Source organism: Choloepus didactylus, chromosome X (genome assembly GCF_015220235.1).
Source record: "Choloepus didactylus isolate mChoDid1 chromosome X, mChoDid1.pri, whole genome shotgun sequence".
Classification (NCBI taxonomy): Eukaryota; Metazoa; Chordata; class Mammalia; order Pilosa; family Megalonychidae; genus Choloepus; species Choloepus didactylus.
The window spans coordinates 23,948,334-23,970,683 of NC_051334.1; the positions used below are offsets into that span (position 1 = coordinate 23,948,334).

At 53.0% G+C, this 22,350-nt stretch overlaps 2 protein-coding genes across 2 annotated transcripts in view; one reads left to right on the top strand and one right to left on the bottom strand.

Moving 5' to 3' along the window:
- Positions 1 to 2,939, top strand: part of POLA1 (DNA polymerase alpha 1, catalytic subunit) — a 353,204-nt gene extending 350,265 nt beyond the window's left edge. The window contains exon 37 of the mRNA XM_037821905.1: positions 1,762 to 2,939. Coding sequence (XP_037677833.1) covers positions 1,762 to 1,907 — 146 coding nt within the window. The 3' untranslated portion in view covers positions 1,908 to 2,939. The remainder of the gene's footprint in view (positions 1 to 1,761) is intronic.
- Positions 2,940 to 9,353: 6,414 nt separating this feature from the next.
- ARX (aristaless related homeobox) lies at positions 9,354 to 21,427 on the bottom strand. The gene is made up of 5 exons (XM_037821803.1): positions 21,036 to 21,427; positions 18,430 to 19,291; positions 15,809 to 15,854; positions 12,626 to 12,954; positions 9,354 to 10,335 (listed from the first exon to the last, which is right to left on the bottom strand). Exons 1-5 carry the CDS (start codon positions 21,229 to 21,231, stop codon positions 10,095 to 10,097), a joined length of 1,674 nt encoding a protein of 557 aa, XP_037677731.1. The 5' UTR covers positions 21,232 to 21,427; the 3' UTR covers positions 9,354 to 10,094.
- Between the last annotated feature and the right edge of the window lie 923 nt (positions 21,428 to 22,350).

Consider the following 22,350-nt stretch of genomic DNA (forward strand, 5'->3'; position numbering starts at 1 on the left):
AGTCCCCTTTCTAACCAACCTGGTGGGAAAAGTCGATATCCCATCAGCAAAGGAGGTAAACACATCAGGAGCTGTGTCCCCTCTTCCTCCCCTGCTCTGTATTACTGCAGCTCCTGAAATGCACTCTCCCCAGTCATCAGATGCATTTGTGTCATTCACATGCACCGTGTGGCCGGCCTGTGGCTCTGGCCTGCCGGGAGGCAGCCCACGCTGGTTGGGGCCATTGTTGTGTATTCCCAGATTCGGATAATTAGAACTTTCAAATTGTCTTTCCATAGTTGGTTAACGATGCGCCCTCTTGCTCTCGCTCCCTCATTCACTGTCTCCTTCCCCCCCACCCCTCTTTTTCCACCCGCTTTGGGCATTTAAATCCTCCCTACAGAACTTTTTGTTGTTGTTTGTTTGAAAGGCAATTGATGTAATTTAGAAAAGGTTGTGGAGAGCAAATGTGACTATAGCTAAGGAACAAAAATCTTGGAACCAATTTTTAAGTTTTCTGGGTGTTTTGTGGACTTCAGTGTTCCTCTGTTGTTTCAATGGAATTGTGTGTGTGTGTGTGAGAGAGAGAGAGAGAGAGAGAGAGAGAGAATGTGCCTCCTCCCCACACTCCCTTCTGTTTCCTTCCTGATCCTTTCCTATTCGGTGCTGGGCAGCCTCACTCCCCGCCAGCACCTTGGCATCTGTGACCCTCGGGAACAGCCTATTTCTGGGGGCCTCCCCGTCTGCTTTCCCTGCCTGTCTGTATCTGGGAGCAATGGCACAGGGTAGGAGGAAGGGGGGCATAAAAATGGCCCTCTTGTCAGTGTGTGGGCTTCATGTTCAGGCTCCCTGGGTTTGCATTTCCGCACCTCTGATTACCAGCTGTGTGACCTTGGGCAAGTGACTTAACTTCTGCATAAAGTGGAGATTTAAAAAAAGAAAGTGGGCCTCTCCAAACCGACCTCACAGGGTTCCCAAGCAGTTTTGAAGAAAAACTGGGTCATCTTAGCCATCCTAGGCAGACATGGCTCTCCAGGGGGTCACATCCCTCTTCCCCAAGAGGACAGGCTGGAATGGCACAGCCCTACTGCTCCTTTAAAAGAAAAAAGTGTAGAGGGAGCAGACTCCAAGGATGGACAGGTGGAAGGGGCAGGACGCAGAGAGAGAGGTGCTGCACACTCTTAAGTTCACAGGTACACGATAATGGACAAAGACAGAAAAAGAAACCTTGACAGTAGACAGGTGTTCTCCAAGAAGCCTACCGCTCTCCTCCTTCAGCAAAAGGGGTTTTGTTTAGCAGAGACAGAGGGACCAGCAGAAGCTGACTGGCCAGGCTAATCTAGGGTGTTTGAGCTGGGAGGAATGAGGGGACATAGCTTCCTTTGAGACCAGGTATTTCCTGCCACATTCATACTTTGCATAAAATTGCATTACATGTGCTCAAAAGCGCTGTGGAAGTGCTGCTGCCAGTGGGGTGTGCACCTGCAGTATGCATCGTGGAGGATGGCCCTGTCCCCTGGGGCACTGACTCAGCAAGGTGCTGAGAAGTGGTGGGCAGTCGGTGGAGGGAGAGGAGAGAAAGGCTTCTAGAGAGGAATCTCAGGAAGGGGGCTGCCTCAGACTGGCCCCAGGGCAGAGCAGAGCTAGGAAGGTGAGGGTCTCTGGAGATGCCAAACTGTAAACAGAATCCCCACTCCCTTCTCAAGCGCTTGAGGAATATGTAATTGTCTTTCAAGAAGTTATGTCCATGATTTTTAACCCTTTTGTTTTTATTTCCTTTAGAAAAATTGAAGAGGCAGTATCTTACCACCAAGGTTCTTCAAGACTACAGAAAGCTCAAGAACACAGCAGAGCAGTTCTTGTCCCGAAGTGGCTACTCCAAAGTGAACCTCAGCAAACTCTTCGCTAATTGTGCTGTGAAGTGCTAAGGAGTCCCAGGAGTGAACGAGGAGGGCTAGTTTAAGAACCCCAGCTTCCTCGGCACCACTACAGGGGCCCTAGCTGTTTTTTCCACATCCTCCTTTCCCTTGGGACTATGTCTCAGGCTTGTGCAGATGTGGATTGGGAGGGAGAGAGGAGTATGTGTGTGTGGGGGGGGGGGGTTGCAAAAGTACTTAATGTACCAAGCATCAGAGAAAATCAAAACAGCCTTCATATTACAATATCTCACTTTGAAACTCGACCCATAGCCCTTTCCAAAGCCCCTGAACACCCAGCTCCTTCCTGTTTTGGACTGGATTTCTAGGGGAGGGGAATGGGAGGAAAGGGAAATTGATACTGAAGAGTGGCTGGAATGTAAGTAGGTGACCCCAGGCTTTGCTGCTCCCAGAAAGAGAGGTTAGTGGAGCCCAGTAGGAGCGGTAACATTTTGCCTTTTCACACGCCAATTAAACCCAGTATAAACCCAAATGCTTCCCCAGCTGGCTTGCTCCGGAGTGGCTGTCCTTTTCAGTCTTGTCTTTTATATAGATGGCGGAGGGGGGAGATTTAGAGGCTTTGCACTTACTAAATAGATTAAACAGAGCTTACTTGTTTATTGAGTTGCTCCAAAGTCCAACACACACACACACACTGAGCAGGTGTTTTACACTCGCATTCCTTTTTTTTCCCCCCTTTAAATAGAAAGTTGAGGTAGAGGTTTATACAACATTTAAAATAATATGGTAGCCTAACAATTCATTAGAGATGTGCAGAGATTGGGGCAAGGATCACTGTCTCTGTAGTGTTCAGAAAAATGGTGGGGGCTGGGGGGTTGGTTAATTAGCCTCAGCGCTGTTCTTACTTCAGAATGGTGCCCTCTTTGCCAGAGCAACATGTTTTTGGTTATCACAATCTTTCTTTCTTACATTATTGGTAAGATTATACTAACAAAATATATTTCCCCTTGTACAACTATGCTATATTTTTAAAATATGTACCTGTGTGTTTTTATAAAAGAAAAATATTTTGTACTTTTGACATAAGAATAAAGTTTGCTAAAGAACTAGTTGCAGTTCTTATCAGGTGCAAAGCGTTGACTGGAGGTGGCAGCCAGGGGGGATGGAGACATCAGAGCCACCCCCTTCCCCGAACCTTGGCCCTGCTTCTTTCCCAGCCACCCCCATCAAAACCCACCTCAGAGGTGCTCAGCATGATTTCTTTCCCTGTGTTCTGAGTAGCATTTGGGAGAATTTCTGTGGACTTTGGAGCCTTTAAGAGATGAAATGTGGTTCCTTATATGCTTTGCTCATTTGTACAGCCAAAGAGAGGTAAACCAAGAGCCCAATGGTGTCTCTTTGAAGAGCAAGGCTGGTGACTCCTGGGAGAAAGGCACCCTGCAGGGACCCTAGTGGAGGAAAGCTTAGTGGCCTGTGAGCCGCCTTTCATCTTGCTTTGCCTTCTCTTTTCTTTCCCTTGCCCTCTCCCCTCGAGGCTGTCACCACTCCTTTCTCCTCTTTCTCTTACACATTGGTTCTAAGTTAAGAAGCACTTCGGGTTTAGGGCCCTGTCAGTTAATCAGGGCCTTGGTACCTCAGGCTCTACAGCCTGTCAAAAGTTGGAGCACCCCCACATCGCTTCGGGAAACAGGATGAATTAATGGAGAATTATCCTGAATTTGGACATCAGGAAGTTCCAAGAGATTCAAATAACTCCTCACTGGTTTTCTTCGTGTCTCTGCATCTAAATTGTAATCCCCTCGAGGGCAGGAACCATTTCTGTAGAAATCTACGCAGGCATTTCTTAGTGCAGTCCCCCCAAAGAGCTAATGCAGCAGATTGATACTTTCTTTTTCCAACCTGTAACTCCAGGTTAGTTAAGAGGCTTGTCTGGGAGGCACCTCCAATTTCCAGAATTTTATGGAAAGTTGAAACTGCAGCTATGGTTAAGAATTCCAGTGGATCTCTGTTGGAAGATTGGAATCTCCCTTTTCTCTGAGAAAGGTTTTGACTTGATTTTTCTTGGTTGATAGCACAGTGGGTAGAACGGGTGTGGAAATGCTCCCCACTTCTGTGTCAGGGAGAAGCCTACTCATGAGTGTCCACAGGCTCCTGGGCACGGGTTATAAGCTGAAATGCTGAAAGTGAATGACTGAAGCCAGCCCGGTTCCCACTGGAGAGTGGCAGGGGCTGTGACAAACGGGGGTGGGCGGGTCTTGTCAAAAGGGGGCAGCAACACCTCAGTGATGCCTGGAGGGACCGAGCCCAGGGTGGCCACGTGATCCCGTTGTCCAAGAGATAGGATCCAGGAATCCAGAAGTTTCCATAAAGCTCGATTTCTAAACATTGGCTACTAATTTTTAAAATAGAATTTTAAACGCCGTGTGGGCTAGACAAAACCTCTAGGCTAGACTTTATCCGGGCCAGGTGGGCAAAGGTACCCTAAAAAGAACTCAGTTCTCAGAGGCCATGCCTCCAAGAGGGTAGCTTCTCTGTTTAATTTAGAAACTAGGGTCTGGCCTACAGCAGGGTGCATATTTATCTTGGACACAATTTGCTGATCTTCAACTCTTCTCTCCTGCTTCATATAAAGGGGGATAGGAGAGGCCAGAGGTTGAGAATCCTACAAAGAGTATGCGCGATAAGATTCTAATTTGTCCAGAAAACAGATGGAGGTAATCTCGTGACTTGCCCAAGCTGGGGGTGGGGGGTGGGGATGCTTATCAAAGTCCAAAGATTGGAGTTTGGGAGAAGATGGTGAAGGGGAATGAATTCACTGTCCCTCACCACCACCCCCTTCTCCAGCCCTTACCACCTCTTTCCCCTAACACACACACACACAAACACACACACAGTCCTTGACATGCTTTTTCAACCATACCATTTAAAATTAGTTTGGCAGAAGATTCAAAGATAAAGGAACTCCAGAAACAAGACTCCCTTATCTGTGTCACGTTTTTGTTTTTTTTTTTAAAGAAAAAACAAGCCAAGCCCGGGACCCTCTTGCCGGACTCCCCCAACCCCTGCATTCGATGCGCCCATCCAAACTTGAAGCCGCCTTTCCCTCTCTGTCGTGCCGCTCACCTAAATATTTCTTAATTGAACGGTTTGCGGTGGAGCTTCCTTATAGCAGTTTAATAGATTAACTCATCTGAGCCAGCCTCAAATTTCAGATTAAAATTCCTTCATCCCGAAGGCAGCATTATCAGGTTGTTGGAGGCTGTTTTCAAACCTTGGTTTTGAATAGCAGCGGCTCTGCATTAATTTAACCACTAAGCTAATAAGTAGGTTTCGTTTTGTTATGCTAAGCTTTATTGCTTTTCTTTTGATCAGAATGGTGTTGTTGAGCAAAGCAGCAGACAAGGCATTCTTTGATGAGGGAATTAGCGCTCCATTCTTCCTCTATTATTCATAGCGCACTGGAATATGTAAGTACCTGAGGGTGTCAAAGGAGCGCAGGTTCTATTGCAAAGTGCTCGCCTTGTTTCTCTCAATAGCTGACTATGAGATGATAAACCGCTTAATACACTGTGCTAATTGGATGAGAGCAAAAAGAGATGGGAATTAAGGCAAGGCAAAAGGAGAAAGTGCAACCAGCCTTCAATTCACTCTTTCACCACTTTAACAGCACCAAAGGAGGCACAAGCTTTCTATAAGCAGACCAGAGGTTTTGTGCAGAGATAAAATGAACATGTTAGTGGATTCAAGTAATACACTAATTATTGCACAGTATAAATACCACTACTGGTTTTATAACAGGGAGGTAAACTTCTTTTGAGAGGGTTATAGGATTGCTTGGCAGTGGTGTAGAACCTAATAAGGGCCCAGAGTAATAACCCCCTGGATTAACAAAATTGCTGCTTGTAGAAGAAGTATGATTCAGGCTTTTACGAAGACTTCCGGAGAATGAATAAAAATGACTGAATGACATTTCTTAATGTATAACTGGTAATCGCTCCCTTTTCTTTAAAGGAAAAAAATGTATACTTCAAACTGGACCGTTAATAACGTCCAGGGACAACACGACTTTTTCCTTTGAAAAATGCTTCCCCCCCTTCAGGTAGCAGGTTTTCTTCTCCCCGCCCCCCAGCCAGCTGCCACCATCAGTTAAATATGCATTTGCTCCGGGGAAGTCTGTGTTTCAAAATACCACTTTTAGGTCCCCCTTCATTCAGACACACTCACTTTTGTGTATACACATACACATATGCTCACGTACACATTTTTTTTTCTCTAAAAGCAAGTTGGCCTAACCCACATATAATTTCCTTTTCTCTAACATCAGCCCGTTTTTCCATTCTGGTAAGATCTCTGCACTCAAAACAATACTAAAAAGAGAGCTACATGTGCCTTGTCTAGGTATTGTCAATCAAAAACAGCAATACTCAATTGTTTGCCCCAATTGAGGGGGTGGGTGGTAGTTGAACAAATGGTGACGGGAAACTGGTCCGAGCCAATGCTTGGGCCAAGTTTCAAGTCCCGAAGCATCCCAAACCTTCCCCTCCATGGTCGGTCTCCCTAATTCATCCACTTTCTACCTTCCTCACCACACACCCAAGATACCTGCCCTAACTACTGTCCACAATCCATGCCTCGGGGAGTTGATAACAGAATAACACTTAGGGACGCCTCCTGATAATATTACACCAACCACTCCCTTCTTGTCTTTTATGGCCTCCTCCAGATCTGGCTAAGGTGTCTGAAAATGTAGCAAATTAACCTACCCATTCCTCTCATCCTTCCCACAGAGGCACGTACCCGGGCTCCCCAGCACCTCTCACTCTAAAATGCTTTGGGGTGGCCCTGGGAAAACAGGCCGTGGGGCATTCTGCCTTGGGTGTGACAGGAGACAGCCATGTCCTGAATTGGGCTCTCCCGATCTCCCCCGGCCCGCATGTCCTCCGCCATCGTGGAGGAGGTTTGCTTAAGGTTGGGGCGTTGGGGGGGGGGGGGTCAGCCGCTCCCAGCATTGTGACCGCGTTCCCAGATATTGGGGCCAAATTGGGTTGCCATTCATTAATAATGCTCACAATAAGATTAAATCATTCTGGAAAATCTCATAAAATCCCCCTAAGTACGCTCCAGTGGCTCTTTCCAATCCCCATCATTCAGCACTTGGGGAGGTTTGGAAGGAGAAGAAAATTGGTTTCTTTGCTTTTAATGCTGCTTTGAAAAGATACTCAGAGTTTGTCATGCATGACATGTCACATGTTTAATGTGGACTTGCTGGAAGTCAGGGGGTCTTTAGCGTGTGATATTTATGGGGAATATTAAGTGCAGAATGAGGTCCCTCCAGCTGGGGAAAGTTGAAAGAATAGGAGGCCCAGGACCGGGCTTGTTTGCGGCATCAGAATGACATAGGATTAAGAGTTTGTAAAACAAGGCAAGGGGTTCTCATTGGCCAGTAATAAATGTAATCCTTGGAGGTAATTTCACGCAATTTGCTTCTGCTCCATGGAAGGGTCAAATGAAAAAAAATGACTTAAAAAAGAGTTCATTAACAGGAAGAATGGTACTGTTTCTCGTATACCATCCAACTGGCAGCCTTGAGGGGAAAAAAAAAAAGAGCCCTACCTAAACAAAAAGCCAAAATCGACGGAAAATTGATATTGACCACTAGGGAAAAAAAAAAAATGTCCTTCCCCTCACGCTCCTCCCGCACTCCTCTGTCCCCTCCCCAAACTCCCGAGCGTCCCTGCCCACCCCAGGAAAGAGGACAGCCCCGTGGTGTCTGGCGGTTTGAGACACTCAGGCCGCGGGATCCCCGCCGGGCCTACTAAGCCCAGGAAAGGGGCGTGTGTGTTGGGAGGGGCCGCGGAAAGGTAGTTGGGTGCCTGCTCCCCACGCCCCGGGCCGGGCCCGGCTGGGAGCGCCCCCGGAGCGAGGGAGGCCGGGGCTGGCCCAGGTGGTGGTGCCCACCCGACCGGGAGCAGCCTCTGCCCGGAAGCCCCGTCGGCGCTCCCCACGGTTTCCGGCGGGCGTGCGGGCGCGCTCGGGATCTCGGGGCGTGCCGGCGGGCCCGGGGCGCTGGGCTGGAGCGCGGCAGCCGCCGAATGGGGTCACTCGCCACCCACCAAGGTGAGCGCGGCGCCTGGTGGGTCGCTGACCTCTGCTCGATCCCGCGCCCTACCCGGGCCGCGCACACTGCGCCCGCGGCCGCGACGAAACCCGCCGGGGCCCCTGCTCCCGGGTACGGCCTGGGAACGCGCGCGGAGCCGGTAGCGCTCACGCCCCCCGCGGCTGCAAGACTGGACAGCGGCGTGGGCCGGCGGCGGGTAGTCACGCCGCCACAGCTCCCTCCCCCCCTCCCCCTCTTGCCCCTCTCCCCAAAGGTCCGGCGCGCTAATTACTGCAAATTGAAACTAATTAAGCTTCTCTTCCCTTTCCCGTCACCCCGGGAGCGTTGGCGAGACCCAGCCCCCGCGGGCGGGCTTCCCCCGAGCGGTCACTTGGAGGGGTGCAGGCAGGGCCCCTGGCGAGGGAGAGTCACCGTTTCCCGCTGGGGGAGGGGGTTACAGATTGCAAATCTGCTTGGGTCTCCTCAGGAAACCTGAGTTGTTTATATATTTTTTTAAATGTATACATTCCCCAAAGCCTGGATAAGTGATGTAATGACATTTGTCAAGATCTGCCTCGCTGCCTTCCCATCACTGTTCCTACGTTCTTCACTCTCTGTCTCTCTCCCTCTCTCCCTTTCTCCCTCTCACATTCACACACATACGCACACGCGCGCGCGCGCGCAGGCACACCCTCCCTCCTCCCCGCGAGTGTACCGTGGAGCCCGCCCCCTCGGAAGCGAACGCTGGGGCTTCTCGCTCTCGCCATTACCTGTCATCTCGGACTGCGCACTTCCTCGCTACGTGGCACTTCCCACGAACAGCTTCCTTCGCCTTCAGAGCCAAGACTCCCGCTCGCTTCAAACTTCTGACTCCACGGTCAGCAACGCCTACCAAACCACCCACCCTCGAACCCACCCCACCTCTTGCGGTCTAGGATCCCCGGCTCCCGCTGCTGCAGGACCCGGGGGAGCCGAGATGCGCGTCGAAGGCACCACGGCAGCGTCCTTAACCTTTGCAGGAAACCCGGACCCCTTTGAAGCTCGGATTCAAACCAGGGGCCTCTGCCAGGAGAACACGCATGTAGATAAACCCGAGAGATTCGTGGCGTCCGGAGCCCGCCCCTGGCCCCTGGGAGCCCCCTTCCAGTGTTCTCTCAGCGCTTGCATGGAGCATTCACACTGCCTTTTGTTAAACATATATATATTTTTTTATTTTGAGCGTGACACTTCTCCACTAGAGAGCAAGGAAAAATGATAACAAGTACACATTACACAAAAGTACTGTACCACTGCCTTTATCTTGAAGGTTTCGGAAGCCTCTACAGTTAATAAGTTAAATAAAGGGCTTGAGTACATAAATATTTGTCTAGGGAACCCTACCGTATCTACAACACAGTAAGAATCTACAGGAGGACAAACTTTTACCATACCACGCTGAGTGCAATTGCGTTATAACATTTCAAATATACAAAGCTCTGTTTTTTTTTTTTTAATAACAATGGTATGTACAGAATCAATAATCACAGTTTGGTGACTTCAACAGTCCATATTCTAGCAGAGTATTTCCCTTTGGTTTGATATAAAAACCTTGGTTGGTGTATGATAAAGAAGAGAACAAGAACAAGACGCCCCTTTCCTTTAAGTGCACTGTTAGCTATCTTACAGACTCGCTTTCCTGGCCCAGGCTTCACGCCGGGCCCGCGTTGAGGAGATCAACTTAGAGCGCCAAAATGCTACTAAAAAATGAAAAATAACAATAAGGGGGGGGGGAAGCGTGTGTCAGGAGTAAGAGAGGCTGGGCTTTTAAATTTTTTAAGCTTCAATACCAGCCGTCTTAGGGAGAAGACCTCCCCAATGTTTTCTGTAAAGTGAGAGCGGGAGAGAGTGGACGCTCGAGTTGGAGCGAGATGGAAGGGGCAGGGGCTGTGGCAGGGGCGGAAGGAGAGCCAGCCGAGGAGGTGCCACGTCCGGTGGCGCCAAGGGCTGCCTTGTCCGCGTCCAAGCTGCTGCGAAGGCGGCTGCGCTCTCAGTACTGTCTCTCTCGGGAGTGCGCTGGTCCTCTGTTTCCATTTGGTCTTGAGTGGTGCTGAGTGAGGTGACCTTTCGGGGCGCGCCCGGGGCGCGGGGGTGGGGGAAGGCCTTTAGCACACCTCCTTGCCCGTGCTAGTGCCCGGCAGGATGTTGAGCTGCGTGAGCTGCGCGGCGTGCTCCTTGGCCTTGAGCCTCAGCGCGGCTATGCTCGACGCACGTCTGTCTGCGGCCGCCGTGGCCGGGTCGGCCAGCGCGCCCGACGCCACCGCGCCCTCCACGGCCGGCGTGGGCTGTCTCAGGAGCGCGGCCGCGGTCGACGCGCTGGTCAGGGGGGCCATGGTGGAAAAGAGCCTGCGGGGAGAGCAAACAGCGCGGTCACAGCCTCCGGAATTGAGCGCGGCGCGCGGGCCGCGATTCCCGTTGTGTCTCACCAGGGGTGCAGAGGGGCGCGTCCTCAGGGGCGCGAACACATAGGCCCCGAGTGGGCTGCTGGCTGGGGAGAAGGAGGGGAGGCGGGGGGAAGCCTGCAGCGCCAGCGCGTAGCCAGGCTTTACCAAGGAAGGGAACCCACGGGAAAGGAAAAAGGAAAAGAAGACCAAAGAGCCAGATATTCCCGGAGGGGCTGGAGCCGGGGAGGAAGCCAGGCCCCGCGGCCCAATACCCCATGGCCTAATTGCGCGGATTCTGTGGTTTCGCTTAACGGGTGTGTGTGTGTGTGTGTGTGTAATCCAAGGCCGTGGATTCCAATTACCCTGAAATACAATTTGCCAGGAGAGAATGTGGAGAAAGTGGAGGAGAGACCGAGAAAAAGGAGAAGGGAGAGTGGAAAAGAGAAAGCGGGAGAAAATGGGATAAAAGCAGATCCAGACCTAAGCTGCAGACTTTGAGCCCTCTGTGGGACTCCTTCTCCGCCCGAGATTCCATTAGCCCTTGAAAAGCCGGCCTTGCTGGCCCGCCTTCCCGGAGACGAGCGCTGCCGTGGCCGCCCTCCCGCGCCGTGCTGCGTTGCTAGTGCCGGGCCGGTCCACGCGGGGTTGGAGTGGGGGGCGCTCGCCTGTTGATTTTCGCTCGGCGGACGGCTAGGACCGCCGGCGGCTTCGCGTCCCGGCGCGGCGACACCCTCTCCCCACCACCTTCTCTGCGTCCCTGCAGCTTCATCGCTCCCGAGAGCCCCCAGATCGGCGACCCCTGCGCGCGGCGCGCTGCGATTCCCAGCCCTGGGACCCGCGCCAGCGCCAGCGCCAGTGCCGCCGCCTCCGGCCACTGCCGGAATTACTCCGCGCGACGCGCCCACCCCCTCCGCCCCGCACCGCGCGCGGCCCTGCGGCAGAGTCGGGAGCCTCTCCGGCCACCGGCCACCCCCACCCCTCGGCCACCTCTGAGTGCCCGCGGGGCTTTCCCGGCCGCCTCCCCCCGGGGCTCTGGCTCCAGGGCCCCGCAGGGCCAATTTGAGGTTTCCAGAATTAGAAATGAGCCCATTTCTAATCCGGGAGAGACTCCTGCTCCTCCCCGAGCCCACCCTCCACCCCTCGTGTCACCCCACCCCTCCTTCTCCCTCTCGGAATCGCCGGGTACTCCACTGTGGTTTGCCGGGTTTTATGTGTCTTGTCAGAAGGGAAAAGTGGCGTTGGGGGGGGGGGGCGGTTGAGAATAAGGACTTTAAATTTCTTTCCAGAGTAATGATAAAGTGTGACCCGGAGGGGGCGTAACATTCCCTGGTTCCATTAGGTAAACTGAGTCACGAACTACACTTCCATGCACTCGCTGTTTATTTTAATGGTTTGTAACAAGAAACTAATTTTACTTCGAATCTTTTTTTTTTAAGAAAACCTCTCTAAGATGATTTTTGTTAAGTGGCTGCGCAGTTGGATGAATCTATTATTTCTTTGTTCTCCCAAAAAGAGATCATTGAAGCTGCATTCAGTTTTATTTTCACTGCACTTTCCAACTTAATACATCCCTCCTTTGTTTCTTTGTCTGTATGATTATACAGACTTTTTATTTCATCATTCGATGTTCATTTAAAGAAAGGGAGTTATAATATACGAAGAGCTGTTTCTTTTATTTCGTTGTCTTGTGCCGCTGTGGGGGTCGGGAGTAGCACATATGGGGGTATCGTTGGCAGCGGGTCACTTGAGTGACAAGGAAGATAAAGTCTGGGAAAGAAAAAATAATTCCCTGCACCCAAAGACCCGTGGCTCCTGGGCTCCTGTGGGGACCAGGGCTGTGTTCCTCAGGCTGCCAGGGTTTGGGGCATGAGGAAGGAATTTTGCAAAACTTCAAAAGTCACCCCTGCTCTGTGACCCACACCTGCATGCATTTACCCAAATACCACCTATGGGGGGGGGTCGCTGCTGCCTTCAAATGGTACTTTTACAGCTTCCATGGAATGCTCTCGGTTGTCACGGTTGTTACTGTCACTGCTCTCCCGTTTCCCACTCAGTCCCCAGTCATTCCCTTCAAAACCCACATTTTTTTTTTTTGAGACAAAATTAGACAGTATTTTCTTTGGCTAGGTGTCTGAACTTAGGCCAAAGAGAAAAGATGTGTGTAGCCCCTGCCTGTCTCCTGCTTCCTCCCTGACCCCAACCTCTGTGTGTGTGCACGAGAGGCAGACAGACTTCCCGAGGCCGCGCATTACCTGCCAAACGCTGGGCTGATGAAGGCCGGGTGCCGGAACACTGCGGCTCCGAGGAAAGTGCTCAGGCCCAGCGGCGCCCCACTGGGCGGCAGGCTGGCCGAGCCCGGGGGCGGAGGTAGGCTCGGGAAGGCGGCGGCGGCGGCGGCGGCAGCGGCCGTCCAGGCAGAGTCGAGCGCGGGGTGGTGCGGTGGGAAAGGGCTGGCGTCCAGGTAAGGGCTGAGCGGGTGCGTGGCCGAGAGCGGCCCGGGAAAGGGTAGCCCCGGGGGGTGGGTCTGCGCGCCCGCCTTCTCCCGCTTGCGCCACTTGGCCCGGCGGTTCTGGAACCAGACCTGGAAGGCAGAGAGACCCCGGGGTCGGCGCGGATCCTGGCCCGGCCCGGCCCGGCGCTCCGGGAGCGCACCCGCCCCTACCCCTGGCCCTGCGGGCGGCGGGCCACCCCTCCTTCCCACTGCAGCCCGCGCCCACCTCGAGCTTCTCTGGCCTCAGCTCGTTCTCGGACACATCTGAGACCAAAGGGGAAGTGAAAAGGGACCCCAACTTAAAAGGCAGCAGGGAACGCAGGACCAGCAAACCCTTTTACAGTGGGTACTCCAACTGGCTCAACTCCTTTCCAAGTTTAAGGAAAGTGGTTCGGTATGCTTGGGGACCAGGAAACCAAGGTTTAAATGTCTACGCTGCCACTTGCTTGCTGTGCGTCTTTCTAAGCAGGTCGCTTAAATCTCTCGGAACCTCAGTTTTCTAATCTGTAAAATGGGGATAATAAAACTTCACTCATAAGATTATTATGAAGATTATTACGAAGATGACTAAGACAAGGTACACATTCAATGACGAATCCCAGGAATGGGCAGCCGCCACAAGATGAAGGACAACCGGCTATTTTCACCTATTTCAGGTCTACCCAAGAGCTGGCAAAACCCCTGCCCCTGTTTTGAAAAGAGAAGGGGGGAGGCGGTTCATTTATTCTTTCCAGATATATTTATTGAACACCTTGGAGCACTATTCTGGGTGCTGGGGCTTGGGGAGGGTGGGAAAGAGGAGAGCAAGGCTCACAGTAATTAGCAAACAAGCATACATTTTAGGGGGTCAGTTCTCCAAGAAATGAAATATGGGGTCCACAGCCTGCTATCTGCAGGGGCTCTATGCAGGGCCCGTGTCCATGCAGGGAAGCACTGACTGCATGGACCAGGTATGTAGCAAGAAGTCAGCACGTAAAAATCAGAGTACAGGATATGCGTAGACTTTTCAAAGCTTCGGAGCTAACAAGTCCTTTATTTCCTTTCAGGGATGTAGATTAAATTTAATTTAAATAAGATAGTTCTAGGCTTGAGGGAGGTTTTCAGCACAAGGTATCTTCCTAATTGTTAATAGAAAGCAGTTTTAGTAGAGACCTTTACCTGAAACCATGGCAGCTACCATCATCTAAAAATAACCCTGGGAGCACAGAATTATTTTTATGTGACCTGCTCATCACACCCACATCTGAGAAGATATGCTCCTTCTCCCCTGAAGGCATTAATATTTTTAGGGCTGGGTTTATACCTGCACACAAGTCTAAAAATTAAGAATGAATTCCAGGGCTATACAGTTATATTAAAATATAATGTAAATTATCCCGGAGGAATATATATTTTTAATTTTAAAAGACATCCATGTCTTTCAAACGTTCACAAGGGGGCTGTCGTTACTAGCACTAGCATCTAAGCTTGGCTTGACTTTTAAACAGCCACCTAGGGCAGGAAAAATAGAGAATCCAAATCGGTTGACTTTTAAAAATTCTGCTGAAAAAGGGCCATCCATAACGTCCCGTAGCCCTCAAAAATCTATTTGCAAATTGCAGAAACGCTCCAGTGTGGAAATTCAGAGGCTTGCAAAAGTAAGGCTGTGGATGGGACCAGGCTGGGTGGGCAGCTTTTGTGTATCCAAATCTGTCTAGACAAGAATATCCACCACTCCTCGAATACAGTCAAAGGAGTAAAGGGGTGGAAACTGGGGCCAGTGGAGGCAGAATGCCCTTAAAGAACATGGAAACCTTTCACAGACGGATCATCTCTCCCAGCTCAACTGCAATTATCAAGATGTCCCCCTGCAATTCCTCATTATTGAATTAATACCTCTGAGGCTCCCCAAAGGTAAACGAAAGGACTCTAATAATTCATATGCACTTAATTACATCTTCTCTAGTGAATAGGGGGAGAGGAGAAGGGGCGGGGGCGCCCTCTTTCTTTTTAAAAGTTATTTAACTTTCCCACGACTCGTTCCCCTAAGCTGAAAATACAGAGTTGCTGTCACATCTCTGTTTGACAATGGAGAAATGTGTCAACAGAAAGGAGGGGACAGGCCTCATCATTAGCCCTCTAATGCAAGAAGCTGTTGTGTATTAAATGAGCCATATGGAATTTATTGTGCTTTATCAGCGCTTGATTTTGACTGTAAAGTGATTCACTCAGCTCCTAACCCAGGGACATCTGTTTTCTGTTGGCCACCGGGGCTGCCCAGTGTTGATCGTCTCTTTGGTTATGAGGCCTGGGTTCGGAAATGCACTCTGGTATGGGGCTGCAAACACCTTTAATAGCATTGCACTCACTCCCTATTAGATCAATGTGGGCTCATTGCTATAAAAAAAATGGGAAATCAAATAGCATTAGCCAGCTCCTTGTACGGGTGGAGGGGAAATCAAACAGCATTTTGCCTTCAAATAGCCCTGTTTGTTCTAGCACTAAGTGGGCTTTTATGAAGCCCGATTGGAGACTTAATCGCAGCCAAATACCTGCTTGGAGCTGAGCGGATTTGTCTAACAACCAAATCCATGCTCCATCCCATTATTTCAATCAGAAGTCGGTCTGTGGATTGTTGCCTCTGAGGGTGGAGGTTGAGGGACAGGGAGCTCCTGAACTGTAGTCTCTGAGACCCTAGAACCCCTGTTCTGACCCTGAAGTCCCTCCTCAGACACCCAAACCCAGAAAAATTCCCCTCCCACCTCCCAAGCTGAATCAGGCACAGTCTTAATTTTTAAAAATATCTTTTTTGCATGTGAGTGCCTGAGTCTATTTTTCTGATTCTGCTTCTCTTCATTTTACAAAGGGGTCTCACCCCCCCCATGAATATCTCCCCCCCCCACCTCCTTCAGTCTTCCCCCAGCCCTCCTACCCTCCCTTCCTTCCTCTCTGCTGTGCAGCTCACCTGGACTCGGGCCTCAGTCAAGTCCAGCCTCATGGCCAGCTCCTCCCTATAAGAAAGTAACACACAGACAGGAAGTCACTGCAAGCCCCAGCAGCCCCCTCTCAGCCACCTTCCCCACGCTCCATAAGGATCTTCCCCAACTGCCTGACCCCCCCCTCAACACATGGGCCCATCATCCCTTTACCCTCGGATGCCTACTATTTGATTGAAAACCCAAAACTCACATGTGACCAGATAAAGACTATTTACATTTTAATATATATTATATATTATACTGAAGTGTGACATGGGTGACTTCCTGAGTCTATAAGTCTACAAAACTAGGCACACAGATTCTCTTTTAAGTGAAAGTCACACAACACACACACACACACACACACACACACACACACACACACACGCTTATAACCTGTTTTGTCCCAATATTAGATGGGGGAAGAACTCAGCCCTCAATTTAAAAAAATTTTCTACCTTCTTCCTTTCCTTCTCCCATTTTCTTTTTAAAATAGTCTCTTCCCCCCTCTTCTCTCTTTCCAGCTCTCTGCCTTTCCCTCCATCTTACTCTCCCCCGCCTTCCTCCCTCCCTCACCCCCTTAGGTCACACTCCCCATTACCCTCTGGAGATATGTTAAGCTTGTTAAGAGTTCAGTGGGGTAATTTTTCGATTAAACAAAATTCTGCGCACCTCCTGACTCCAGTGCCCACTACAAACCCTGCCCATCTCAGGGGAAGTCAATTTAGCTGAAACCCTACCCCGTCATTGCAGTTATTACTGCGACAATTAAGGCAAATAGGAAACCATTAAGATGCTGTAAAACAGCTTACGACCTGTTTACCGAAAATATGAGCGCGCGGAGAATAATTGGCTCTCCCCTCGCTAATATGAAAGAGCGGGGGCTGCCCGAGCCTGGGACCCGGGGCTGCGCTGCTGGCAGGCCCCGTCCACACCTGAAACGTCAGGAACGGGAAACTGGTTGCCTCAGCGCTTTCCACAGCCCCCTGCTACAGCCAGTATGAGCAAATCTAAACCGGCATTCCGGGCTGGCTCAGGGCGGGAGCAAAGGGGCCCTAATCCCAGGGCCCAAATGAGGCGGGGTGGGGCCGAAGAGGAGCCGCTCCATCTCCTTTATTTTGGCTCCCCCGGGAGAAGGTATAAAAGAGCGGAATTGGATACCAACTACACCAACTCATTTTCGTCTTTTGACGTACACATTTACGATAAATGCAAAAATCCAGTCGGCCAAATAGCTATTTGATAGCACACACCAATTTTTAGATTTATTTCCTTTTTTAAAGATAAGGAAGAGACAGGGGGACAGGGGAGAGCCAAGTTTAGCTCAAGCCCAGTTTAGTGCCCTCGTCCGGCAGTAAATCCACTCTTTTCGGCTTCTGGTTAGCACAGAGTTTGGCAATTGCAAGACCAACTACGCTTTAGAGTTGGCTCGGGTCTCCCGAGCCCTAAGCAGAGATTTCTTCTCCGGTTCAAAGGAGCGGGCAGCTTTCCGGTTCTAAAATGCACATTGAAAAGCTGCACACGTCTCCTGCGAAGGAGCTGCCCGGGCTTGACAAGGCCCGCGCCCAGCAGACACTCGTCCCTTTCTCCCTCCCCACTGCGGGACATTTGCCCTAACCCTGGCTCCTCGCCTGAGCCCAGACCTCGGCCCTTGGGGTGAGAGAAGAAGGCCCCCAGCCGGGCCGGCGCCACAGGTCTGCTGAATAAACCGGCGCCCAGGTTCTCATTCATCTCACAGGCACATCTTTCCCAGAAAAACTGGGGTGAGCGGGAAGTGGAGCGTGACCAGGCCTACACCCGGCTTGGATACCCGTTCAAAGAGAAAAATCCCCTCCAGCTGCTGGCCAGGCACCCAGTAATCACTGTCCACGCCTGTGAACCCTTTTACATTAAACGCACTCTGGGTTTAATGGGTGTGTGGGGAGAGAGGACGCAAACGAGAGGAGAAGGTCCTAGCTGTGCCCCTCAGGTGTACAGACACCCATCCCCAAGTTCCGACTTCCTCCAGTTATTTCAGAACTCCTCAAACCACAGGACCGAGATCTTTTCAAGGCCTTGTCCGCAGGTACGGGCTTCAGCTTCACTGCGAAAACCGTAACTGATACCCATCAGGCTCCTGCGACGCCCGGCGGGGGTGGAGAGCTCACAGCGTAGGGGCCCAAAATAGCCGCAGCTCTGCTATTAACCTCCGCCACCACCGGCGACGTTTCTCGCGCCTCGCCTGGGGCCTGGCCGGGTCTGAGCGCCCGGGAACGTGCGTGTGTGTGCGCGCGCATCTCCAAGGTGGCGCGTTCCGGCGCTCTTTGGAGAGGCTGTTTGTTTTTCTCTCTCTTACTAAAACTTGAAATTTGAAAACAAAAACAAAAAATTGGAGAGGGCTTGGGAAGGAAAGAAACCATCCCAGCCTACACTTAAAGCCTGGGGTGGGGGTGGGTGGTGGGTGGTGTGGGTAAGCAGGGCTGAGTGTGCTGGGGGTGGGGTGCGCCTCTTCACAGTCCATGAGAGAAGTCACCCGCCCCCAGGCCCTGGCCTCTGCCCGCCCTTTTTCCTTCTCCCGGCCCGGTCCGCTCCCTTGGCCGCTGCCGTCGGGACCACCCTGCGCGCGTACCTGGTGAAGACGTCTGGGTAGTGCGTCTTCTGGAAGGCCCGCTCCAGTTCTTCCAGCTGGTAGCTGGTGAACGTGGTGCGGTAGCGCCTCTGTTTGCGCTTCAGCAGCCCCTCCTCCGAGTCGCTGCCCGCAGACAGGCACACGCTGTCCTCGCCGTCCTTGCCCTCAGCGTCCTCCGGGTGCAGCAGCAGCTCCTCCTTGGGCGACAGCTCCCCGCCCTCGGCGGCCACAGCGGCGGCGGCGGCGGCGGCCACGGCGCCGGTGGCGGTCACGGCGCAGCGCCGGGGCTCTTTCAGCAGCGCGCGGGCGTCGTCCTCCAGCAGCTCCTCTTCGTCGTCCTCCAGCAGCTCCTCTTCCTCGTCCTCGTCTTCCTCGTCCTCCAGCAGCTCTTCCTCGTCGTCCTCGGCGCCCGCGCCGCCACCCGCCGCCGGGGCACCGCCGGGACGCTCGTCCGGGTGCGCGGCGCCCCCCGGGCCGCCCAGCTCGTCCAGCGCGGGCGGCGGCGGCACGAAGGGCGCCCCGTTTTCGCGGTACGACTTGCTGCGGCTGATGCTCACCTGCGGCGCCTGGCTGATCTTGAGCGTGTCCCAGGTCGCGGCGGCCGCGGCGGCCGCGGCGGCGGCGGCCACGGCGGCCCCCGCGCCTTCCGGCCGCTCCCCAGGCCGCGCGCTGGGCACCGGCGGCGGAGGGGCCTCTCCGCGCGGGACCGCCGTGGCCGTGGCCGCTGCCGCCGCCGCCGCCGCCGCCGCCGCCGCCGCGGCGCCCTGGAGGAGCCGGCCCCCGCCCGGGCCGTACAGGCGCCGCAGCTTGGGCGGCAGGTGCAGCTCGGCCTCGAACGGGGCGCTGCTGCCCTTGGGGGAGCCTGCGGGCAACGGAGAGCGGTCAGCGGCAGCCGGCCGGGGGCCCCGCCCGGGCCGCCCCTGGCAGAGTCGCCGCTCGGGGCCGGCGGGTCACTGCCCCCTCCGCGCTCCGGCCCCGGCACGCGCGGCCCCGCGCCACCAGACTTCGACCCCATCGCCTCCTTCCCCACTTTTCTTGCTCTTTCTTTTCCTTCATATCGTTCTCTCCTTCTCTTTTCTTTTCTTGTTTCCTTTTTTCCTCTTCTTTCCCCTTCCCTCCCTTCCTTCTTTCCCTTTCCTTCTCCCTCTCTCCCCTGTATTTCCTTTCTTCCTTCCCTCTCTTCCCTTTATTTTTTCTTTCGTTCCCTCTCTTTTCTCTCCCCCTCTCTCCCTTCAAGGCTTTCCTCATCTCTCTCCTCTCTCCTTTCTTTCCCTTCTCTTGTTGTGCGCTCCCCACCCCCCACCCTCTTCCTTCTTCCTCTTTTTCCCCTTGCCCTCTCTCCCACTTTTTTTCCCTTCCAATTTCGGGACAAGGGAGAATCTGAAAACATTCAACAACTTTGGAAAAACCACTGCCACTCTGAAAACTTTGCGCGCGACCTTTGCCCACCGCTCCGCCGCGGAGGCCCCGGCTGTTGAGAGGGGCGCTTAGTCCCGCAGGCGAGCTCTAGGGGGGCGAGGGGAGCGGCCCAGTGCCCAGAGCGCCGGCCGCTCCCCAATACCTCGCGGCGGGAGGGGTCGGGGGCTCCCTGCACAAAAAAGCAAAGAAAAATCACCCTGGCGAAAACGCGCTGGGAAAGGCTTGGGGTGGGGGCGGCGGGGGGTGCAACAGGCACAGGCCGCTCCTTCCCTTCGAGGAAGTGCCTGGCACAGGTGCCACTGCGGCTAAAAAAAGAAAAGGGAAAAGTCAGTTTTATTTTAAATGGCCCCTTCTCCGCGGTCCCCTCCTTTCTTCCAAGTGGCGCTGCGGCTGGATCTCTGGTTTTCGGATTGTAAAAGAAACCAACAATTCTTGTCCTGCCAGACCTCTGCAACCAGCTCAAGGCGAAACTTGAGCGTAACAGGTTCGGGGCAAAAGGACAGTTGTTCTGGAATTTGTAATTTTAGAAAAGTCAAACCTTTTAAACAACATCTCAACGGCCCAACTCTATTTAAAAAATAACAGCAGAGAAAAAATAGCCACCCAGAAGCCGCATATTTCATACGTTTCAAATACAATAAGGAACATTTGGGGAATCCCAGGGAGATGTTTGCTGCAAAGCTGAGGTTAAAAAGGTCACAAGTAGTCTACAACCGGGGGAAAAAAAGAAGGAAAAAAAAAGAAAAGAAAAGAAAAACCCACCGCGTATAAAGAAATCCTCCAAAGAGTAAAAGCCAAGGCTCACCCTGCTTGGAGACCCCCATTCACCACACTTTGGGGTTGCTTGTCTTCACCAAGTTGGTGCTACTATTTCTGACCTGTCGCTTCTCTTCAGAGCACACCCAAAGCCACCAAAGGGGGCATTTAAACGACCTAACGACCAACACCAAGACCCTAAGGGCCCCCGCGGAGCGAAGCGGGCCTCTGCTTCTTCTGGAAATGGAGAGGAAGAGAGAGACAGCCCTGGCGAGATGTTTACCGCTCTTTGAGGCACCAGGCCTCTCAGAGTTGTCCCCTCTCCTTTCTTCATCTCTAGCTCGACAACCCGAGGCCCCCAGACCCCAAACATCAAACATCCAAAGCAGTGCCCAGCGCCCTTTGCAGGTGCCTGGCGGGCGGTGCCTTACCTTGCACGGCCTTCTCCTGGTCGGCGCGGCTGGCCAGCGGGGCGGGCAAGCTCTGCGCAGCTCCCAGCAGCCGCATCTTGCACGGGCTCCTCCGGCCCAGGATGCTGTCGATGCAGTAGGAGGAGAGCAAAGTTGGAGATTTACTTTTGCACTCGGGCCTCTCAGAGCAGCCCTCCTCCTGGTACTGATTGCTCATGGTTGGGGCTTTTTCCCTGGACGCAGAGAGTAGGCTGCCTCTCCCGGCAGGTGGGATGGAGGTGTGTGTATTGGGGGATGGGGTTAGACGGCTGGTTATAACGGGTATTATTGCGATCTTTGTGCCTCTATCTCGGTTGCCGGCTGCCTGCTCCCGCCTTGCCCGTTGCCCGAGCTCGCCCTCTCAGCGCTCAGGACAAGAGGTAACAAGTGTAGTGAGCCGCGGGCGCAGAGCGCTGGAGTCTCTCTCCTCCACGTGCTGAGAGGCGCTCTCTGATTGGTTCTCGCCAGAGGCCGGGCTGCGTCGGGCTTTGAGCGAAGTGCAAAGCCCGGACTGGATTACGGAACCGGGGTGTGGAGCAGCAGGCAAGCACCAGCGCCAATTTTCTTTTTCTTTTTTTTTGGGGGGGGGGTTGTTTTCAACTAACAACTTTCTAAGTTCGTCATCACCCTTCCTGCAGCTCCTCTTTGAACACTTTAGGGTGGGCTCGAAGCTCTAGCGCATTCGAATGTCAGGCCTGTGGATGCCACCTGGGAGGCGTGCGCCTTTTTCACCCAAGGGAGGACCTCGTTCCCTGCAGGAGAGGCCTTGAGGCTCAGGTTCGGACCGACTTGGCACTGTTCAGCGCCAGTCTTGCGCTCACAGGGCAACGCCTCGACCCCCAGTGGCGCTCGATCGCGGTCCTCTCTAGGCCGGACGGGCTTCCAAGGTGCCAGGGTGATGGCTGCAAGCAAACATCTGGCGTCTGAGCGTTTTCTCTTGTGGCCCAAAGCCTTGCGCTATGGTTCGCACCCCGAGACCGGCTGTTGCTCTCTAGTTAGTAGCACCCCCCACCCCCACCCCTTTCGCCTCCGTCTTTAACTCTGGAGCGGGAAAACGTCCCCTTAAAGACAAAGCTGTGCCGGCCTTCGGTAGATCACCTAGAGGGCGGAAACGGACAGGAGAGTGTCAGCTGCGAGGTGGGGCGGCTGCGGACAGGTTCGGGTTCGGACTAGCCTTCTCCCCGGACCCGCCTCCCTCTTCTCCCCACAAGTTCGTCTCCGTTGGTTAGGCCATCACCCAGAGGCTGGACGCTCTCGAATCGCGCCCAGGGAGCGGAAACTGCGGGTGGCTTTGAGA

What these genes read in the sequence shown, in the direction of transcription:
- ARX (XM_037821803.1), bottom strand. Translation starts at nt 21,231, where the DNA reads ATGAGCAATCAGTACCAGGAGGAGGGCTGCTCTGAGAGGCCCGAGTGC. An exon ending in CCAGGAGAAGGCCGTGCAAG is followed by an intron (nt 19,292 to 21,035) that starts GTAAGGCACCGC and finishes CGTTGCCCGCAG; the next exon opens with GCTCCCCCAAGGGCAGCAGC. An exon ending in ATCAGCCCAGCGTTTGGCAG is followed by an intron (nt 10,336 to 12,625) that starts GTAATGCGCGGC and finishes CTCTCCCCGCAG; the next exon opens with GCTCTTTTCCACCATGGCCC.